We start from the raw sequence: 20,379 nt of genomic DNA, 5'->3' as shown, positions 1-20,379 counted from the left end.
TTAATAAATAAAGAAACCAAGTCCTAGAACAATAAAATGTTTTGCCAAAGGCCAGCAGACAGTTAGCAGCCACACACAATGGGAACTTGAACTCTGTACCCCAAATATGGAAAAGGGGGGCTTTTGCCCACTCTCCGGGAGCCTTGCTTCCCACCGGAGCAGACTTAGTCCCTTACCAAGTTACAGGGAGTGAATGCAGAATGAGGATGAGTTCTCCATGGGGACATCTACAAGGTGGCTTGCTGGCCCATGCTCTATCCTCCACAGACCCAGCAGGCCCTCTGTGGGGCTGATGTATCATGGGGACTTGAGGTTTTTAGGCATCCCAGTGGGGCTGAACCCCTTAAGACAACCCTGGAACTGAGCCCACGTTCAGGCAGTCCTCGAGAGACAAGCCTTAGACTGGGAAGCCAGGAGAGCATCTGGGGAGGCGTTGAGAGGACTTCTTAAATCCTAAATCCATTAGATGAGGAAACAGAAGCTCGGAGGGCTTGATGGTCAGGCCCGAGCCCTGCAGAAACCTGACATTGTGGCTCAAGAACTCAGCCATCCACAGGTCTCCATAAAGAGGGCCTGGGGGAGAAAGACTGGACATCTTCTTGGGGATAACCCTGGCCACTGGCAAGCCCCAAGAGTCACTGGCCTGGACTCCAGCAGTAGATGGTAGATGCCTTCCCAAATGTCCTCCAGAGTCTGGTATCTGGCTTTCAAAATCCTAGGTGCTTTATGGGTGGGTGGGGACTCGTGTTAAGTGAAAACTGGGGCTTGTTGCCTGTGGAGCCAGCTTTGGGCAATACCTCCAGGGAGACCAAGAAACTCGGGCTTTCCTGTCATCCTGCAGCTGGGGTTAGAGCATCACCTGGCTGCTCGGTCGTGAAATTCATGACCCTTTGAAGTCTGTGAAATTTGATAAGCGGGCATCATACCGAGGATCAGGGTCAAACGTGAGGCTGAGCTGATTTCTGTTCTCTGCACACAACTGATTTGGAGCTGCCTGGTCATTGAGTGATTATAGTGCATGTGTGTGTATATGTGTGTGTGCACATGTGTGTGCGTGTGTGTACATCTGTGTGACTGTATATGTGTGCATATATGTACATGTGTGTGCATGTATATATGTGTGTGCATGTGTATAGATCTTTGTGAGTGTATATGTGTGCATATGTGTACACGTGTGTGTATGTGTGTATATGTGTGTGCATGTGTATGTATGTGTATATGTTTGCATTTGTGTGTGTGTGTGTGTGTGTGTGTGTGTGTGTGTGTGTGTGTGTGTTGGGGCTTGATTAAACATAGTAGGATTGTCTTGAAAGGGCGGTGACATTGTCTTGGCTGAAAGCAGCAAGGTTATATCAGAGGTCAAAAACCAAGCATTTGCCATCATTTGGTACCCCCTTGAGCCGATCGAACATGTCAGTCACTCACAGTGGTTCCCTGAAAGCAGCCCTTCCTTACGCCTCCTACAGGCTGGCTGGCACCTACAATTGTGGATGTTTCACTAACGACGGTTACCATGACGTCGAAGTTTGTTGTCACTTTACTATTTCTAAAACGCTTTCCTTTAGGCTTTGAAGGTTCACAGCAACTACTTAAGAAGCCAGGACACGGATCCAGAAAGGTAAAAGATCTCGTCCAAAAGCCACTACATCATTCCAGGGGGCAGTGTTAGGTTTTAGAATGTTTGTTCTCCCTCCCCAGGGTGGCTTCTGCTTTTCCGACCCTGTCAACTGGATGTTTTCATGTGAACTTACGGGCCCAATGGAATATGGATAAAGATGGCTGGGAGCTGAGGGCACATGCCTATGATCTCCCCCTTCGGAGGGAGAAGCGGGAAGATTAGGAGTTGGGAAGCCAGACTATATCAGAGTTCCTTATAAACAAAAATAAAACAAAACATGACACGCACCACGTCCGGGTCAGGACACGGTTTAACCATGCCTTTCTTCTCTCTTTGCTGCAAGGGGAAAATATCCCAGCAGTGCTCCGGTGAGCACTGAACGTGAACTAGAGTCAGAGGTAGACCCAGCACGGACAGTAACATTGAGAAGGACGCGGCCTGTTTCATTAAATCAAAGCTGACTGCATAGTGGTGGCATTTGGATTAATTCCAGACCTTCTGAAGGTGTGCTTTCTACATCGGCTTGTCTTCCATACAGACAGTACTGAGCTCATACCCCTGTGTACCCGAACCTGTTCCTGTGAGTTACCTTCTTCCTAAAGTGACATTTGAGGTCAAAATGTATGCCCTCCTCGACAACAGCTAAGTTTGACTTATGGGAAATTTACGAATATAACACAGAGGTTGTTTGGCAGTAAAGGAGAATAGAGCTACAGCGTGGATGAACCGTGACGAGTAGGTGGAGGGAGTCACAAAGCCCACCTGATCTACGAGTCCATTGGTGTACAATGTCCAGATTAGGCAAATGTACAAGAACAGAAGGTAGTCTGGTGGCTGCAGGGGGCCTGAGGAAGATGGGTGTAAGAAGTGGCTGCTTAACGGAGCCCGGTTTCCTCTTGAGGTGATAAAAATGTTCTGCAGTTAGATGTGCAGGCGGTGGTTGCCCAACTCTGAGAGTATCATAAAATCATTGAATTGTACAATTTAAGAGGATGGGGTTTATGGCACATAAATTATATCCCAGTAGAGCTGGATTCTAAGAGAAAACAGTACATCGAGTTCTGTGTACCCCTTGCCTAAGTTTCCCTAATGCTCTCAATGGGGAATGACTGGACAAATTGTACCACAGTTGTACTGTGGAATATTAAAAATGCAGAACAGCATACATTGTAGAAATTGTTTTTTAAAGAAGAAAGTGTTTAAGCCTGAGCTCCTGAGACCCTGTCTCAACAAACACAGCAAAACAGTCATTCGTGGAGCTAGAGAGACTGCTCAGCAGTTAAGAATTAAAAAGGCTCTTGTAGAGACCCCAGCAGTTCACAGCACCCACCTTGGACAGCTTACAACTGCCCACAACTACAGCTCCAGGGGGTCTGAGACTCTGGCCCAGCAGAGGCCACTCATACGCTCCCCTCCCCAAAGGCATACACGTGTCTACATAACGAAAAGAAATTCTTTAGCAAGATCAATCTGTTTAAATGAAAGGAAAGTGCCTTGTTTGTGTGTGTGTGCTTGTATGATTTTTTTTTTTACCTTTGAAATAGCACACAGAAAGTAAATGTAGCACATGAACTTAATGTAGGGGACAGAGCAAGATGGTGCAACGGGTAAAGGTGCTTGCTGCAAGGCAGATACCCTAGGTTCAGAACCTCTGGTTCCCACATGGTGGAGAGAGAACCAACCCCACCTAATTGTCCTCTGACCTCCATGCGTACATTGTGGTTTGCACATGTGCACACAGGAACACACACACACACACACACACACACACACACACACACACACACACGCACACACTGCTTTTAAAAACCCAAACTTAATGCTTGTTTGGGTTTTTGGCAGAATTAAGAGTGGAAAAAGAGAAATGTGTGTCTGTTTTGTTTGAGACAGCATCTCATAAGCCCAGGTTAGCCTTGAATTCACTGTATAGCTGACGTTGACCTTGAACTCCGTAGTCTTCATGTCTCTGACCTCTAACATGCTGGGAGTATAGGCATGCAGCACAATGTTTGCCTTGCAATTTGTTTTTTATGGCCCTCTATTTCGTTTAGTTAAGTAGGAAACAGCACGCAATTTTTCTAACTTCCTATGACCTTAAACAAATGAAAAAGATTAAGGGGAAAAAAATAAGACAAGGGCTACTGCCCGTTCTAAATAGTTTACCTTTGTTCTTCTGAGCGTCCATCTGCTCATGCACAGGGGTCCTGTCCATCTGCTCCAAGGACCGGCAGAGCTTGGGTTGCAGTTCAGAAGGATGGGGGATTGGGGAGATTGAAGTAGAGGTCATGAACCTCAGCTCTCTCTCACCAAGGTTTAGGATATGGGGTACTTACTAAACAGCTCTGTGACTCAGTTCCCTTACCTTGAGACATTCTCTTTCATTGGGTTATCATGAAAAAAAATGAGGTGGTGTTTGCAGGGTGCTTAAGGTAGTGCCTACCACACAGTGGTCCCAAAATGGTGGCCATAATCATCATCAGACCTTTCTCACAGTGTGTGTGAAATGGGGAAATAGACTAAGTCCTACAAAGGGGGCAGTGAGCTGAGTTTTTGACTTACTGTCTTGCAGACACAAGGAGGGGGTACTCCTATACCAAGCTCCCATTCCTACTGTGTTAACAGTTACAATGTTAGACTACATTTTCCAGCTTCTCTTGCAGCTAGGTGCAGGGGAAGTCTTAGGCTAGGCTTCCTCTTGGAAAGCTGCCTTTCTTGAGTTCCTTTCCCCTAGCTTCCTTTTCTCTGGGTCCTATGGGTCACAGCAGAGCCCTGTGAGCATTTTGGATCATGAGCAACCATGAAGAAAATGCTAGACCCTCATGATGGTGAAACACTTCCCAGAAACCCTTGTCTCCATACCCGTGCTGTCCCCCATGCTAGCCTCAGCTAAGCCTCCCTTTGGACTTATTATGCCCAAGAGAAAAATAAGCCCGCCTTGCTTAGGCTTTTTTCTGGGTTCTCTATAAAGTGGAAATGAGCACTAACTAATTTACTTCTTATAAAACAGCCAAGCAGGAAGGCCAGGCCTGTCAGTACGCATTGGTAGAGAGTGATGGAGGAGACACTGCATTCCCCAGGGCAACAGGGCTGAGCCTGTAACTTACTCATCACCAACATGGAGCCGAGGCCAGACCTCATTGACGTGTGTGTACTGGGGGCTGCCCTTCCAGAAGAGGCGCTCCAGCTCGAAGGCTCCAGGGGTGCAGTAGTCCTCAGCCTCTCCCTCCTCCTGCTGCAGGGACAACCTCTCGGCACAGGGGTGGGCATGCTTGACGCTTGTCTTTGTGTCTCCTGATGCCATTCTGGAGCCAAGGGAGGTTCTTTTCCTTTCTGCATGAGAGAGGGTGGGAATAGGGTTAGGGGGGTGGGGCAGATGCTGGGGTTCATAGAGGAAGTGAGAAGCAGAACTTAATTTGGTGGGCGTGCCCTTGCCTGCTATGCCCCCTTCTTGCTCACCCCAAGCCACACAGGTAAGTGAGAAAGGCCATGATGACAGTTAAACGACACTCCCCAACATTCCAGTGTTCACACAGCCGAATCCTCAGGAAATATAGCAGACCCAAGAGCAGCTTGAATCTGGGCAGCCAGTTCCCCATCCCCCTTGGTTTTTTTTATTTTATTTTTTTTATTTTTATTAGGTCCAATTCCTCTGGTGGCTGCTTTTTCCTTTATCTGACTGGAACTTACTCTCTCTGGACATTTTGAGTTTGAATAGAGCTATGGTTCGCTCAGAATCTGCAGGAAACAGCTGCCCAGAAGAAAGGACAGGTGGCTGAATCTAGAGTGGGTGTGGTTTAGTTCTGACAGCCACACAGAAACGCACTACTTCTGAAGCTTTGGGGTGGAAGGGAAGTTGTCTGTGTGAGCGTCAGCCATCTCCTCAGGATACCTGGGATCGATCATATTCATGGCTCTTACGCTTGAAGTCTGACTGCTGCTGCCTTACCCTCTCAGGGGGGTCAAGAGAGATGTCCCTGGTAGACAGTTGTGCCTGCAGATTGAAAACTTTCGGGACACCGCTGATGGGATGCGAAGGAAATGTTTCCATTGTCCCCAGGGAATTTTGTTGATTTGACAAGTAGATCAGACCTTTGTGGCTGCTCATCCACACAGCTCCCAGTCCAAAGGTTCAACCAACCAAAGTTCAAAACACTCAGATGAGTAAAGGGTACTTGTTCTGAACCTGCATAGATTTCTCTCTCTTGACATTACTCCCTAATTAACTACTGCTCACACACTACAAATACCGTATCAAGTACCACAAGTAACCCAAGACGATTTAAAGTCCCCAGGAGGAAGTGTGGTGTTCATATGCAAATATAGTGCCCCACCCCCATGAAATAGGGTCTCTTGTAGCCCAGACTGGTCTCAAGGATCCCGAGTCTCTTATCTTTGGCCTCTACCTCTACAGTGCTGACCTTAAGGGCCTGTACCACCATTCCCAGTTTATAGGGTGCTGAGGGTCAAACCCTGAGCTTGGTGCATGGTAGGCAAGCTCTCGCCTTACCAAAAAGCAAGCATAGTAGCCGCTTCTCCACCACAACAGTGCCATTTTGTAAGTGGGACTTGAACATCCATGGACTTTGGTACCCTGAGGCCTGGAACCACTCCTCCATGGGTACTGAAGGATGATCGATCAAACTGACAAAGCACTTGTTTTGAGACAGGTGCCATTGTTCCCATTTCTTTAAAGCCACTAACTCAGTCTTAACTCTGAACGTTGCTATTAGCCCCCACGTTACACATGAGAGAAAGGATAAAGATGTTTGGCACATGCGGCGCCCGTCTGCTGAGAGGGAGGGCGGTGGGGAGAGTGAGATGGAAGAAAGACTATCAGGAAGGCCGGGAGGTTTGGAGAACGCCAGGACCGAGCACTACCCCGAATGCAATTTGGAAGGCTCGAGCTTCTCAGAAAAGGACATTCTGGACATACAAACTAAAAATAACTCCAGTGGATTCAAGCACATTAAACACTCATGTGGTGATGATTCTTAAAACAAGTTCGCAGTCTAGAGAGAGAGAGAGAGATGGCTCAGCAGTTTAGAGCCTGTGCTGCTCCTTCAGAGAACCTAAGTTCAGTTCCCAGGACCCATGAGTCAGATGGTACACAAGTGGCCATGACTTGAGCTTCAAGGGTACTTATCACCCTCTTCTAGATCTTGTTAGCACCTGCTCATATGCACATTCTACACAGCACACACACACAATTAAAAATAAATCTTTAAGCTGGATATAGGGACAGTTAATATCCATTCTTGGGGGGTTGGGGATTTAGCTCAGTGGTAGAGCGCTTGCCTAGTAAGCGCAAGGCCCTGGGTTCGGTCCTCAGCTCCTAAAAAAAAAGAAAAAAAAATCCATTCTTGGGAGGCAGAGGCAGGTAGAACTCTGAGCCTTGTCTACAGATCAAGGTCTAGGACAGCCAGGGTTACACAGAGAAACCCTATCTCAACAATGAAAAAAAAAAAAAAAACGGGAAAATACTAACATACTAACAGATGAGTGAAATAATGTATAGAATTTGCATCAGAAACAATATAGTTGGAGGGCCAGTGAGATGCCTCAGCAGGTATAAAGTGCTTGCTATATAAACCTGGAGACCTGAGTTCAACCCCCAGGAGCCACATGGAAGAGGAAAGAAATAGACTCCAGAGGGTTGTCTCTGGCTTTCCCGCATGCTTGTGGCATGTACACATATAGAATCAAAATATCAGCATATAGCTGTATAAATGCAAACAACACAGTATTGGAGTCTGGGGTGCGATGGAGGTGCGTGTGAGGCAGGGCTGGCTAGGGGTGGTAGTTGGGTTTGGAGAATGGCTGCGACATAGTTACTGTTTCTCATTGTGTGCTTAGGATTCCCTGTGATTCAGTTCAAAAGAGCTGGGCTCAGGGGTACGTGCCTGCGGTCCAAAATATTCTGGGAGGATGTTTCAGACCAGAAATCTAAGCATTGAGAATGAGACCCCAGTCTCTTAAGAACAATTTTAAACATTTAAGAGCAGTGAAAAGACCAAAACCATTGTGTCAGGAATTCAATTCTCCCAAGTTCACAGTGGGTACAGGAAAAGATCAGTAGCTATCAGTGTCTGCCCCTGAGGATGGGGGATGGCAGAAGCATGTGTGGCCCAGGGACCCTGCTTTGGAGCCTGCCAGTGTGTTTGTAAAGGCCAGCAGCTCTACTAGAGCCATCAAACCAGCTGAAAACACAGATTCTGGGATTACACACTAGACCAAGGCAGGGCCGGAGAGCCAGTGTTTTAACAAGATCCCAGAAGAGTCTATGCTCGCAGACGATCGTAATTGACTGACGTGTGGCTGAAGAGTCAAGAAAACTCTTGTAAGGATGCCCCAAATGAAATGCAAATCAAAACAACCCTGAGATTTCACCTCACACCAGTGAGAATGGCTAAGATCAAAAACTCAGGTGACAGCAGATGCTGGCGAGGATGTGGAGAAAGAGGAACACTCCTCCATTGTTGGTGGGATTGCAGACTGGTAAAACCATTCTGGAAATCAGTCTGGAGGTTCCTCAGAAAATTGGACATTGAACTGCCTGAGGATCCAGCCATACCTCTCTTGGGCATATACCCAAAAGATGCCTCAACATATAAAAGAGACACGTGCTCCACTTTGTTCATCGCAGCCTTATTTATAATAGCCAGAAACTGGAAAGAACCCAGATGCCCTTCAACAGAGGAATGGATACAGAAAATGTGGTACATCTACACAATGGAATATTACTCAGCTATCAAAAACAACGAGTTTATGAAATTCGTAGGCAAATGGTTGGAACTGGAAAATATCATCCTGAGTGAGCTAACCCACTCACAGAAAGACATACATGGTATGCACTCATTGATAAGTGGCTATTAGCCCAAATGCTTGAATTACCCTAGATCCCTAGAACAAAGGAAACTCAAGACGGATGATCAAAATGTGAATGCTTCACTCCTTCTTTAAATGAGGAAAAAGAATACCCTTGGCAGGGAAGGGAGAGGCAAAGATTAAAACAGAGACTGAAGGAACACCCATTCAGAGCCTGCCCCACAGGTGGCCCATACATATACAGCCACCCAATTAGACAAGATGGATGAAGCAAAGAAGTGCAGACCGACAGGAGCCGGATGTAGATCGCTCCTGAGAGACACAGCCAGAATACAGCAAATACAGAGGCGAATGCCAGCAGCAAACCACTGAACTGAGAATAGGTCCCCTATAGAAGGAATCAGAGAAAGAACTGGAAGAGCTTGAAGGGGCTCGAGACCCCAAAAGTACAACAATGCCAAGCAACCAGAGCTTCCAGGGACTAAGCCACTACCTAAAGACTATACATGGACTGACCCTGGACTCTGACCCCATAGGTAGCAATGAATATCCTAGTAAGAGCACCAGTGGAAGGGGAAGCCCTGGGTCCTGCTAAGACTGAACCCCCAGTGAACTAGTCTATGGGGGGAGGGCGGCAATGGGGGGAGGGTTGGGAGGGGAACACCCATAAGGAAGGGGAGGGGGGAGGGGGATGTTTGCCCGGAAACCGGGAAAGGGAATAACACTCGAAATGTATATAAGAAATACTCAAGTTAATAAAAAAAAAAAAAAAAAAAGGATGCCCCAAATGCCTTCTGTCTTCTCGGTGATATAGGAACAGGGCGTTGGTTCCCGATGCAGATCCAGGCCTGGGAGAGGAAGGACTTGGACCACCGGGTGAACAGATAAGAATGAGACCACTGATGAACGGCAAAGGCCTGTGCAGTCTGGCTGGGAACTCATTCAGGGCTTTGGAAGTAGGGCTGAGGCTCCCTGGCCTGACTGGGTGCCGGGGAGGAAAGTGCAGAGAGGACACTGAGTGGACTGTGCCTCCTCCCGGGGTGGTTGCTGAGACCTGCGCTTGACTCGTGGGCCTGCTTGCTGGGGTTCTGGGGAGGTGGATGGCGTAACTGCAAGGTCTACCTGAAGCTTCCCTTGTAGGAACCAGCCCAGACTCCTCAGTCTCCTAAGACCATAGTTACAACTTTCCTTTAGGACCACAGCAGCCTTAATTGCAAAGATGTGCTGCTCAGTGCACCCCCACCGCAACCACTCATCTTATTTCTAAGTCTGGCATCGGATTCTTAAATCCGGTGGCTTAAATCCCTGTGAGTCCTGCTTGTCGCTAAGGGGACTTGGAAAGGTGCGATTGTAAGGAGATGCTGGAGTCTGTTCCGTTGTAGATCTTCTGACCACTAAAGGGGACTGCACCCTTGTGAGGCCTCTCCTCTCTTTAGGCTTCGGCGGGGCGGCAGAGGGAACCATTCCCAGCCAGGCCCTGCATTGGAGGGAACCATTCCCAGCCCGGCCCTGCATTAAAGCTTTGGCTGCATTTCCAGACAGAAGAGGAAGTGGCGTTGTGTACCCAGAGCGGCTTGGCACTTAGAAGGGGCTCTGGGATCTATTATCTTCCAGCGCGATGTAGGAACAAAGCATGGGGCTGTCCAGAAACCACAGATCTGTAATCTTTCCAAATCCTGAAGGCGGCTTGTGCACGCCCCGCCCGCCCCCCCAAACCCCACCCACACAGCTCCCAAACCTCTCATTCTTCTAGAGGCAGTGAGAGCCTGTTTCCCAGATCACAGCCAAAAGGGGAAGACAGGTCTGCTCTGTTTGGTTTCCATAGATTCTACTCAGAGATGAACTGCCAAGGTCTCCATGACACACCCTATCAATCACAGACTAAATGTCATAACGAGAGCTGGGCAGGCTGTCAAGACAGGCTTCCAGATTCCTGTTACAGCTTCATCCATAAAGGCTTGGACCTGAAGAATCAAACGCCAGCTCTCAAGGCTTCTCGGCCGTGAGAGCATCCCTGTCAGAGAAACAAAAGCCAACTCTGGCTCCTTCACGAGGGGTACAGGTCGCTGACATAATTAGCAGAGTGGAAGACAGTAGTTAGATACTAAAGAACAAACAGTAACTTGTCTGCTAGTGGTATGGAAGAAACGTTAGGGAATAGCGAGGACTGTGGCACACTAAAGAGTCAGTGCCCCCTCTGATAGGGGACAGCAAACTGTCATTCTGTGTAGGAGTGCAATTCAGGGTTTTTTTTTATTGTTTAAAGATATATATGTTTTCACATTTTATTTACTTTGGGGGGGGGTTCGTGTCATGGCACATGTGTACTTAGTCCATGTCTTAGTCAGGGTCTTATTGCTGTGAACAAACACCATGACCAAGGCAAGTTTTATAAAGGACAACATTGAATTGGGGCTGGCTTACAGGTTCAGAGGTTCAGTCCATTATCATCAAGGCGGGGGCATGGTAGCATCCAGGCAGGCATGGTGCAGGAGGAGCTGAGAGTTCTACATCTTCATCTGAAGGAAGCCAGGAACAGACTGAGCATCCTCAGGCAGCTAGGAGGAGGGTCTCCAAGCCCACCCTCACAGTGACACACTTCCTCCAACAAGGCCACACCTTCTTTGGTTCTTTTATTTTTTTCGGAGCTGGGGACCGAACCCAGGGCCTTGTGCTTCCTAGGTAAGCGCTCTACCACTGAGCTATAATCCCCAGCCCCTAGGCCACACCTTCTAATAGTACCAGTCCCTGGGCCAAGCATATGCAAACCATCACAGTCCACGTAGTACAAGTGTAAAGGTCAGAGGACAAACAGTGGAAGTTGGTTCCCTTTTTGCACCATTTGGGTCCTGGCAACTGAACTCAGGCTTGGCAGAGAGTATTTTTTTGCCTACTGAGCCACCTTGCTGGTTCTTAATATATTAAAAAAAAGTTTTTATTGTATGAGTGCATGTGTTGGTATATGTATGTGTACACCTGCATGGATGTGTACATATATGCACACACGTGTGTGCACGTGTGTATGTGTGTGCATGTGTATACGCACACCTGCATGGATATGTATATGTGCATGTGTACTTGTGTGCATGCATGTGTGTGTGCGTGTGTGTGTGTGTGTGCAGGATTACCTGGATGTGTGCTTGTGTTGTCAGAGCACAGCATGTGGGGTTTGTTCTTTCCACTGTATGGGTCCTAGGGTGTGGGAGGCAGGTCTCTAGGTTTGCCAGCAAGTGCATTGACCTGCTAAGTCATCTAGCCAGCCCCTTTTTATAAAAAAGCCAGAGAACCAGCATGTGCTTGGAAATTATTGGCTTTGTTTTGTTTTTTAGACAGGACATCAGTACATAGGCCTGGTTGGCCTAGGAATCACTATATAGACTAGACAGGCTTTGAACTTTGAGCAGCCCCCCTGCCCCAGCCTCCCAAGTACTGAGATTGCAGTTATAAGACACTATGACAGGGGGGCTAGAAAGATGATGGCTCAGTGGTTAAGAGCACTGACTGCTCTTCCAAAGGTCCTGAGTTCAAATCCCAGCAACCACATGGTGGCTCACACCCATCTGTGATGGGATCTGATGCCCTCTTTGGTGTGTCTGAAGTCAGCTACAGTGTACTTACATATAACAAATAAATAAATCTTCCTTTTTTTTTTTTTTTAAAAAAAAAGACACTATGACAGGGTTAAAGTTAAAATTTTGGAATCAGATTGAAATTGTTTTCTCCTGCAGCAAAAGAAACAAAACACAAGCACCTTACCCTGAAAACGGTAGCGGGGAGCAACAAGAGCCACTGTGCTCTTAAACAGAGCTGTGACCTGCTGGTGGGTAGGTAGGGAAAGGCTTGGGGCCACAAACTACCATATAACGTTTTTCCAAGATAGAGACCTCCACGTACCTATTGAAACTGGGGGTTCCCAATGTCACCTTGGAGAACCTTGAGGCTATGTCAGCCTTCTCATTACCCAACCTTACAGATATGTTTGGGTGGCTTGAGGAAATTAAAGAAAAAACCGCACACCACGGTTCACTTAATCCCAGCATTTGGGAGGCAGAAGCAGGAAGATCTCTGTGAGTTTGAGACCAGCCTGGTCTACATAGCAAGTTCCAGGCCACCTCAAGGTCTAGAGTGAGACTTTCTCAAGAGGAAAGGGGAGGAGAAGGTCATGGTGGTGGGTGTGGGGGAGGCCGTTGGGGAGAAGAGAACAGAAGGTTATGGAGCATGGTGATTCTGTGTTTCTAGAAAGATGCATGATTAACACTGGCAATGTGCTATTGTAGTAGAGTGAAAGTATGACTGGTTTAGTTTTCTTTGTAAGCAGCCATCTTAGTGTCTCTGATATGTGTGCATGACATCGGCATACAGACAGGAGAATCACCCCAAATCGCAAGCAGGTTCTGCTTTACGGTCATTATGTGTCTAAGAGGTGCTTACCCTGAAACAGAGAGCTGCCTTCCTGAGGGCCCTAGAGCAGTCATGTGTTATCTAACCTATAGGCCTCCAGGGCAGCAGTCAGGCCTAGCTTCTGTCGATTATTCTAGTCCCTGTGCTTGCTGGGAAACCATGGGGTTCCAGTCTGTAGGAGCCCCAATGCTGGCACAGGATCTTTAGGAAGAAGAAAGCCTCGGGAGCAAGTGCAAGACCTTGTGAGAGGCTGTGGAGGGATGTGGCTCTGGTGCCTGAGGTGAAAACATCCTGAGGGAAGTTCTTTCCTCTTCTGCTTCCCACTCCCACTCCTAGTGGCAGAGCAAGGGCCCTGCTCTTCCTTTCAGCCTGGACTTGGTGCAGACCGAGCCAGTGACCTCCAGGACACTCTGGGGTCATTGGTGAGCTGAGAAGCAGCGCCATGTTCTCTGTGACTTGACCTTCTGAGTTACATATGTGTCATATTTCAAACACAGGACGAGGCCCGCCAGGTCAGTGTGAGAGAGGTTTGGGCAGGAGCTGGACAGGCTGGGCCATAAAGATCTCTGGCATCTTAGAAATTTTTGACCTAATTTGGCCTTTGATTTTTTTTTTCTTTAATCTGCAGGTGGAACTGGGGAGAATTCGTTCTGCCGAAAAAACAGGCCCCAGGTAACATGACCATATGAGCTTGTCGCCCAGGCACTGGGGGCTGGCTACAGGCCTACCTCCAGGTCAATAGGAGACCATGTTTCAGAGGACTGAGGGGAAGAATAACAGAGCAGGACAGCCAGCACTGCCTCTGGTCATGTGCACACAGCACGCACGCATGTGCGCACACCACACACACACACACACACACACACGTACACGCGCACACACACAAACACACACATACACGCACACACACATACATGCACATGCACACACGCACACACACATGTACAATTTTTTGAAAAAAATTCTGCCCTCTTTTGAGAGGAATCTGTGGAGATTTGTGTTCCCAGGGGAAAGTTGGTTCCAATTTAAATGCAATGTACACCAGGTTTCTCCCCCAACCCTACCCGAGTTGGGTCTGAAATGCTCTCTGAGAGGAGGGGCGGAGAACACTGTTGCATAATGACTGTTAGCTGAGCAGTACCTACTGGTGGATTTGGGATTTGGCACGGGTATGTAAAATATGTAAGTGTATACATATTCTCAACTCGCCTCAAGTCACTGCTTGTCTTTACCCACGTTAAATCTACCAAAATGAACCCAACCACAACATAAAATGTGTGGACCTTTTTTTTTTAAACTAAAACTTGGACAAGAAAACCCAGGAATTTCTCTTGTTGTTGTTGCCTATAATTTACTTCTTAATGTACCAGATGTAATCCAAGTCTAACAGACTTTTTTTTTTTCCTTTTGGATTCTTGGCAGTATGTTAACAGGAGGCAATTATATGAAATAATAAAAAATCCTTTTATTAAAGAAAAAACCAGAGAAGCCTTCGTTTAAGAGGAAATTTAATATTACTTCTCCGATGGTGTCAATGTCATGAACTCATTTGATTAACTCTTCGAATGGTTCCAAGTGCTTTGGGTGGTAATTTATGAGCCCCTAATTGATTTTCCCAGTCTTGGCAGAGGTAGGACCTCCTGGAGTGGTGAGGGGGCTGAAGGCCCACACTCAGCTTCCCTCTCAGACAAGAGAGAGAGCCCGGAGGACATTGCCCAACGACAGAGGGGGAGCTATGTTGAGAGAATGACACCCACGGACACCTCACTAAACCAGTTGTGGTTCCTAACTCCTGAGTAGTTGGGCCTCTGCCTCCTCTTGAGATGTGTGGGAATGCCGCCGGCAGTTTCCAAACTCTTTCAAGAATCGTTTCCCACAGAATGTCACCTCAGAGCAAGCCCTATATGGAGAAGGGTAAAGGGGGGGTTATGCTGGGAATGGGAGGGGCTTGGAGTCCACAATATGAGCTCCCTCTATTTCCCACCCGGACCATTTCTCCTCACTAGGCCTCCTTTTCAAATGCCACACCGGGAAGGCGAAGGACCTTGGCAAGGCTCAGGGCCAAGGCTGCTGCCTTCCTAAAACCACCACTTAAGTCCTCAGAGAAATAACAGCCCTGGCCAGACTCCAAGGAATCAATATATGGGTGGTTTCATTTACTGTATTCCCAGGAAATGTCTGCTCTTGAAACCTCCTACGTGGGACACAAGTACACCACATTATACAGAAAGAAAAGTGAGGGACGGCGAGGTTAGGAAAAATGACACTAGCTAGCGGCTCATGCCTTCAGTCCCAGCACTCAGGAGGCAGAGGCAGGTGGATCTCTGTGAGGACAGCCAGGGCTACACAGAGGAACCCCATTCTCAAAAAAAAAAAAAAAAAAAAAAAAAAGGAAAGGAAAAGAAAGAAAGATGACGCCAAGTCAGTGAGTTGGGGCACAGCAGGGACTCAGTTCAGCAAGCAGTATCGCATCCTGATTTTGTCAACAGGGAGTACGCCACGTCCCTAGTCAGAGGATGAGCTCGTGAGGAGAAACCTGGGCTTCTTGATTATTTTTAAACATAGGCATGCATGCGTGTGCGTGGGCACACGTCTGTTCAGGTACATGTACATGTGCATCTGTGTGGCAGCCCGAAGTCGACACTGGCTCTCTTTGATCACTTTCCAGGTTATTTTCTGAGTCAGGTTCTCTTGCCGAGCCCAGAGCTCATGGATCACAGCTGGTCTAGCCAGCCAGCCTGCTCTCGGGATCCCTGTCTCTGCCTCCCTAGCTCTGGGATCACAGGCGGCTGGGGTCTTCCTGTTTGTACAGCAAGGGCTTTATCCACTGAGTCATCTCCCCAACCCTGCCTTTCGATTCTGTGTGTTCCCCTCCTGGTGTTGTAAAAGGTTTGTCACAGACTCTCTTGAGTCTTATGCACCTCGTATCTGTCATCCTCACACATAAATGGGGACAATATATCAGGCTGGGTTTTTTAATGAGATTATCTTAGCCCCACCGTATCAGCTTGAAGAGCATTCCTCAGAGTAGGGACCTGGGTGAAGAGGGAGGTGAGTGTTGTTCTAAGCCAAGGGGAGAGAGAGTAGAGTGGTGCGGCCTAGGTAGAAGGTGGTGGCAGGGCAGTTTCAGAAGAAGATACAGGTACCAACAGGTCTCACTGTCTGCTTTTGGGGGGCAGGATTCATTGGTTCCTGTGTGAACTCTAAGCGAGGCTTTGCTGAGATAGTTCATTTCTGCTGGATTTATCAGGCTTCCAGGAGCCTTCACCACCTCCTTACTGTGGGAACGGAAGGCACAGTACCATCAAAAGTCACTTGAACAGAAATTAAACGTCATCTGCTCTGGAGTCAAGTTGAGGACAAATGTAATGACGTTCCCTAGCCTAGTCCCTGGTCCTGCTCCTCCTAAACAGAGCAGCCAAGTGAGGGTCCCTGCTGCTGTCTGAGCATTAAGGGTACCAGGCCCCCCTGTCAGTTTACCATCAAGTTCTGAGGCACGCTGGACTCAAGGCTCTACCACTGCCTAAGCCCTGTGACCTGATTCACCTATGCCTCAGTTTCCCCATCTGAAAAAGGGGAGAACGTGGAATAAAGGAAGTGCATTAATACTTAAAAGGAGAGCTCGGCTAGCTGTTCAGGGAGGCAGGTATGGTGGTATCTGCTTAAATCCTGGTACTAGGGAGGCTGAGGCCTTGTGTTTGAGGCCAGCCTGGTCTACACAGTGAGTCAGCCTGGCTACATTGTGAGAGACACTGTCTCTAAAACCTCCAATTCAAAAACAGACAATGTCAACAGCAGGGCATGAGGAAACGCTGGCAAAAGTAGTGTGGCTGTTGAAAGGAGCCTGTCCCTCCCCAAGTGCAAGCTGCTAGATCTCTGTACTTCTGGAGGAAAGTAAATGAATAGAAGCCCAAAGCCCAGCCTTCAGGCTTAGCACAGCCTCTGCTTTTTATCATGGGACAGAAAGTAGTTACCCAAAGTGCACCTCACACAGGCCCCATGCCACTCCACCCAGCTGTTACCTCAGGGCCAAAACACCCTCAGCCATGACATCTGCCTCACTGACAGTGAGGGGCCGTCGCCTCTCCTCTGTTCCTCAGCACAGACCTGCCTTAGCCTGTGAGGGGGCTTTAGAGCTGCCTGGCCTTCCCTATTTCTCCTCTGACCTCCTACCTCCTCCATGCCCAGAGTACTTCCCCAGAAGCCCCTCCAGTCCTGCTGCTGCTAAGCAAATGTCAGAGTCCTCCTCCAATAGAGTGAGAACACCGGGGACATGTCAAAGCAGCAGAAAGAGCGTGACGTATGAGGGTTCCCCCAGGAGCTGGTGACCTCTCCACACATGACCCTCATGTCCCCTTCTGGGAGCACTTCCGGCTTCCGAACCGTCAGTGCCTCACAGTCCTGACAGCTATTGAATTCCAAGCCTACCAGTGACTACTGGGGCCACCAGATGGACAAGAGCAGTGAGGTCTAATGGGAGAGCCTGGTTGTCTGAGACACGGGATACCTCTCCCTTCCTACCACGCATGGTGCTGTCACATAACTCCATCTCTCCATCATCCAACCTCTTCCATCCCAAACCCCATGTTCCCCTCAAGATTGGGAAAATCTTTGGAGAGCATCTTATTCTGAACGAAGCTTAAGATTGCCAGGACACTGGAGGCTTGAGCGCCGCTTCGTAATTTGTGCTGCCCTACACGTGCTCCGAGAGAATCTGGTGCCTCTATTTCCCCTGCTCCACGATACGAAACAAAATACAGAGCATCCAAAAGCTCAGACAGGACCCAAGAACTTCAACCCGTTAGGTTATCCCTTAGAAATCATCACCGAAATTCAGATTTAGAGGTAAGAAAAGAGAAAGCAATTCAATGTTGCCTCCAGTGAAGGCTGGGGAGAACAAGAAGCCTTTCGTACTAAAAGGATGTTCTCTACAGTTCCAGAAGTTGTGGAAGCGAGATTTCCAGGCCCCGCAGCCATTTTCCCAAAGAGCACTTGGCTAAACCCCAGAGGCAACAGTCATCCCATTCAAGGGCCTTACCTGTGCGTCCCAAGTGCCTGGCTGGGCTAAGAGGTACCAGTCTGAAGGGTGTGTGGCAGCCTTACACTAAACCTCCAGACCGGCTCACAGGGCCTATTTTTAGGGTCAGATCTGCTGACACTGACCTTGCATGCTGTCCAGTCTGAGAGGAGACCTGTGGCATTTGTTTGCAAAATGATTCCCCAGTGTGACCTGAAACCCTTGACTTAAGCAGTCCTGTACCTGGAGGCCACGTGTTTGTCTCTGGCTCAGCCACAGATACAGGACATGTGGCCGCCAGGGTGGCGACAGATGGGGAAGTCCCCAGCTTACACTGTCTTCTTATACTGGATAAAGCCAGGTGTCTGAATGCCCTCTATGGGCTCTGTGTGAGAATGGTGACTGGGCTGGGGGAGGTTTGCCTGCTGACACAGAGCCCATAGGAGGTTCACAGCACAAAGAACTCTACCTCGGCTCTGTCGGAGAGTTTGGTATCTCCTGGGAATGGATGGAATGGATGGAATGGATATCATATCACAAAGAATGATCGATGAAACCCTGAGAAAGGGTCTCTATGGGCAAACACTGTGTGGTAGCATTTTCTGCAAAACTCCCAATTCCCCAGTTGTTCTGAAGTTCAGTGAGGACGGTGCTCACAATCCTACCCTCTTATGTAATTATGAGCGTGTGTGTGTGTGTGTGTGTGTGTGTGTGTGTGTGTGTGTGTGCGTGGCAGAGGCAGGAGGATCTCTGTGAGTTTGAGGCCAGTCTATTTAGTGAGAGCAAGAACAGCCAGAAACAAAATACCAAAACCCAAACAAAACAAAACACCCTATGCTTATGCTCTGAGTAGGATAACAGGACAGGGAAGGGTAGAAACTCCCACCATTTTCCATCAAGACCCCCAAGAATCTGTGAGGAGACTGTGTTAGAGAAGAGCAGTAGCATTTACAGGAGTCTGTCTTCTGAAGCAAAAAACAAGGCTAGTCTGTGAGGCACACACCATCCTCTGCATAACTGACTCAGAACTAGAGCCATGGAGGGACACCTCCGTACCTCCCCATGCAGGTGAAACGAACACCATGTTGTCTGGACAGGATCAGCCTGACTTAGAAGAATCCAGATAATTCCAGCTCCTAGAAGATTCCCCCAGGACACGAAGATGTGTACCACAGCTTCCCTCTGCAAGCATTCTGTTGTGTTCACGTAGCTTCTCGAGAATTTGTAATGCTGTGACCTTGTAATACTGTGGTCATTTTTGACATGGGTACCAACACTTCTTCCCCAACAATGTGATTTTCATTAGCAAACTCTTTTCTCCCCTGGAACCTCCCCCCATCCCCCTTTTTTTAAACCAGTTTTCTTTCTCCCAATGCAGAGAGGGGTCCACACTCTCCTCTCCTGCTTTCTCTCAATTTGGCTCACATCAAAGTGTGAGCAGGCAGAATATTCTGCCCCCCTCTACCTCCCGCCCCAGTGATATCCACTTCCTAATCCCTGAGAGCTGGGAGTAGTGCACTGCAACATGGCAAAAAATGAATTAAGGGCCCAGGAGTTAAGACCATTCGTATCTGACCTTAAAGTAGGGCGGTCTGCTTCATCACCCGAGTGGGCCCACTGTCACCACAAGCTTCTTAAAGTGGGGGAGGAAGGGAGAAAGGGGAGGAAGAGAGCATGAGAGGATGTGAAAGGGGAGGGCCTACTGCTGGCTTTAAAGACTAGAACATCCATGCTGGGAGGCAGCCTCTGGAAGCTAAAGTAGACAGGAAGTAGATTCTCCCTTTGGACAGCTGAGAAGGAGTCAGCCTCCTGCTGACATCTTGGTTTTCCCACTCAGGGTGTGCACAGCCAACCCTAGCTGCTCTAACAAAACTCATAACCTAGGAGGCTTAAACAACAGAAGTTGCTTTCTCACACAGCTGAGCCGGGAAAGCCCAAGACCCAGGGTTGGCGTTGGATTTTGCTCCCTGTCAGTGCGTGAAACTGTGGAATCTGGTGCTGTGGTTGCTAAGGGTCAGGCTGTGTGCTGGCCAAGCATGACCTGTACCTCTAGGTTTGTGACATATACCTTCCAGGCCAGGGAAACTTTTGGTCTTTTCCTGTCTTCGTGTCCTTAGAACAAATGTGGAGGGGGAGTGGGGGGACAGAGGCTGAATTCTGGGGAGTGGGGTAGGCTGTCTTGCCACTAACTTTGGAAGCAGACACAGCTCTGGAGTATGGGAGTATGTGGAATATGTGGAGGTGCCTCAGTGGAAGATGATGGAATCTATCTGTCAAGTCTGGGTACCAAGATGGTCTACAGAACATGACAACACTGGGTGGCTGTTTAACTGGCCCTGCCTAACGGTTCTGGGGAGCTCTAGAATGTGCCTGGAATCCCAGCAAATAGGTATTATATGTATGTGTGTATATGCATGCATATATACACACATGTTTATTTTTAGAGATAAAAGTTCATGATGTATCCCAGCCTAACCTTGAACTTCTGCCCCTCTTGTCTCAGCTTCTCAAATGCTGC

The 20,379-nt window shown here is 48.2% G+C and overlaps 1 protein-coding gene and 1 long non-coding RNA gene across 6 annotated transcripts in view; one reads left to right on the top strand and one right to left on the bottom strand.

The window, feature by feature from the left end:
- The window catches only part of Dusp29 (dual specificity phosphatase 29), a 41,393-nt gene extending 23,436 nt beyond the window's left edge, over nucleotides 1-17,957 (bottom strand). The window contains exons 1-3 of one of the 2 annotated variants that reach the window (XM_087585935.1): nucleotides 17,883-17,954; nucleotides 10,868-10,962; nucleotides 4,723-4,948 (exon numbers count right to left, since the gene is read on the bottom strand). In XM_087585935.1, coding sequence (XP_087442061.1) covers nucleotides 4,723-4,919 — 197 coding nt within the window. In that variant the 5' untranslated portion in view covers nucleotides 4,920-4,948; nucleotides 10,868-10,962; nucleotides 17,883-17,954. 2 annotated transcript variants of the gene reach the window in all.
- The window catches only part of LOC120096899 (uncharacterized), a 37,994-nt gene that overhangs the window by 9,925 nt on the left and 7,690 nt on the right, over nucleotides 1-20,379 (top strand). The window contains exons 1-3 of one of the 4 annotated variants that reach the window (XR_015638605.1): nucleotides 1,505-1,618; nucleotides 1,962-2,198; nucleotides 13,473-13,516. This is a non-coding gene — a long non-coding RNA (uncharacterized LOC120096899). Of the gene's footprint in view, nucleotides 1-1,504; nucleotides 1,619-1,961; nucleotides 2,782-13,472; nucleotides 13,517-20,379 lie in introns of those variants that run through there. The other 3 variants (XR_015638606.1, XR_015638604.1, XR_015638603.1) reach the window with 3 other exon arrangements.

This window comes from Rattus norvegicus, chromosome 15 (assembly GCF_021556685.1).
Source record: "Rattus norvegicus strain SHRSP/BbbUtx chromosome 15, alternate assembly SHRSP_T2T, whole genome shotgun sequence".
NCBI classification, from domain to species: Eukaryota; Metazoa; Chordata; class Mammalia; order Rodentia; family Muridae; genus Rattus; species Rattus norvegicus.
This window is presented reverse-complemented; position numbering and strand designations above follow the sequence as displayed.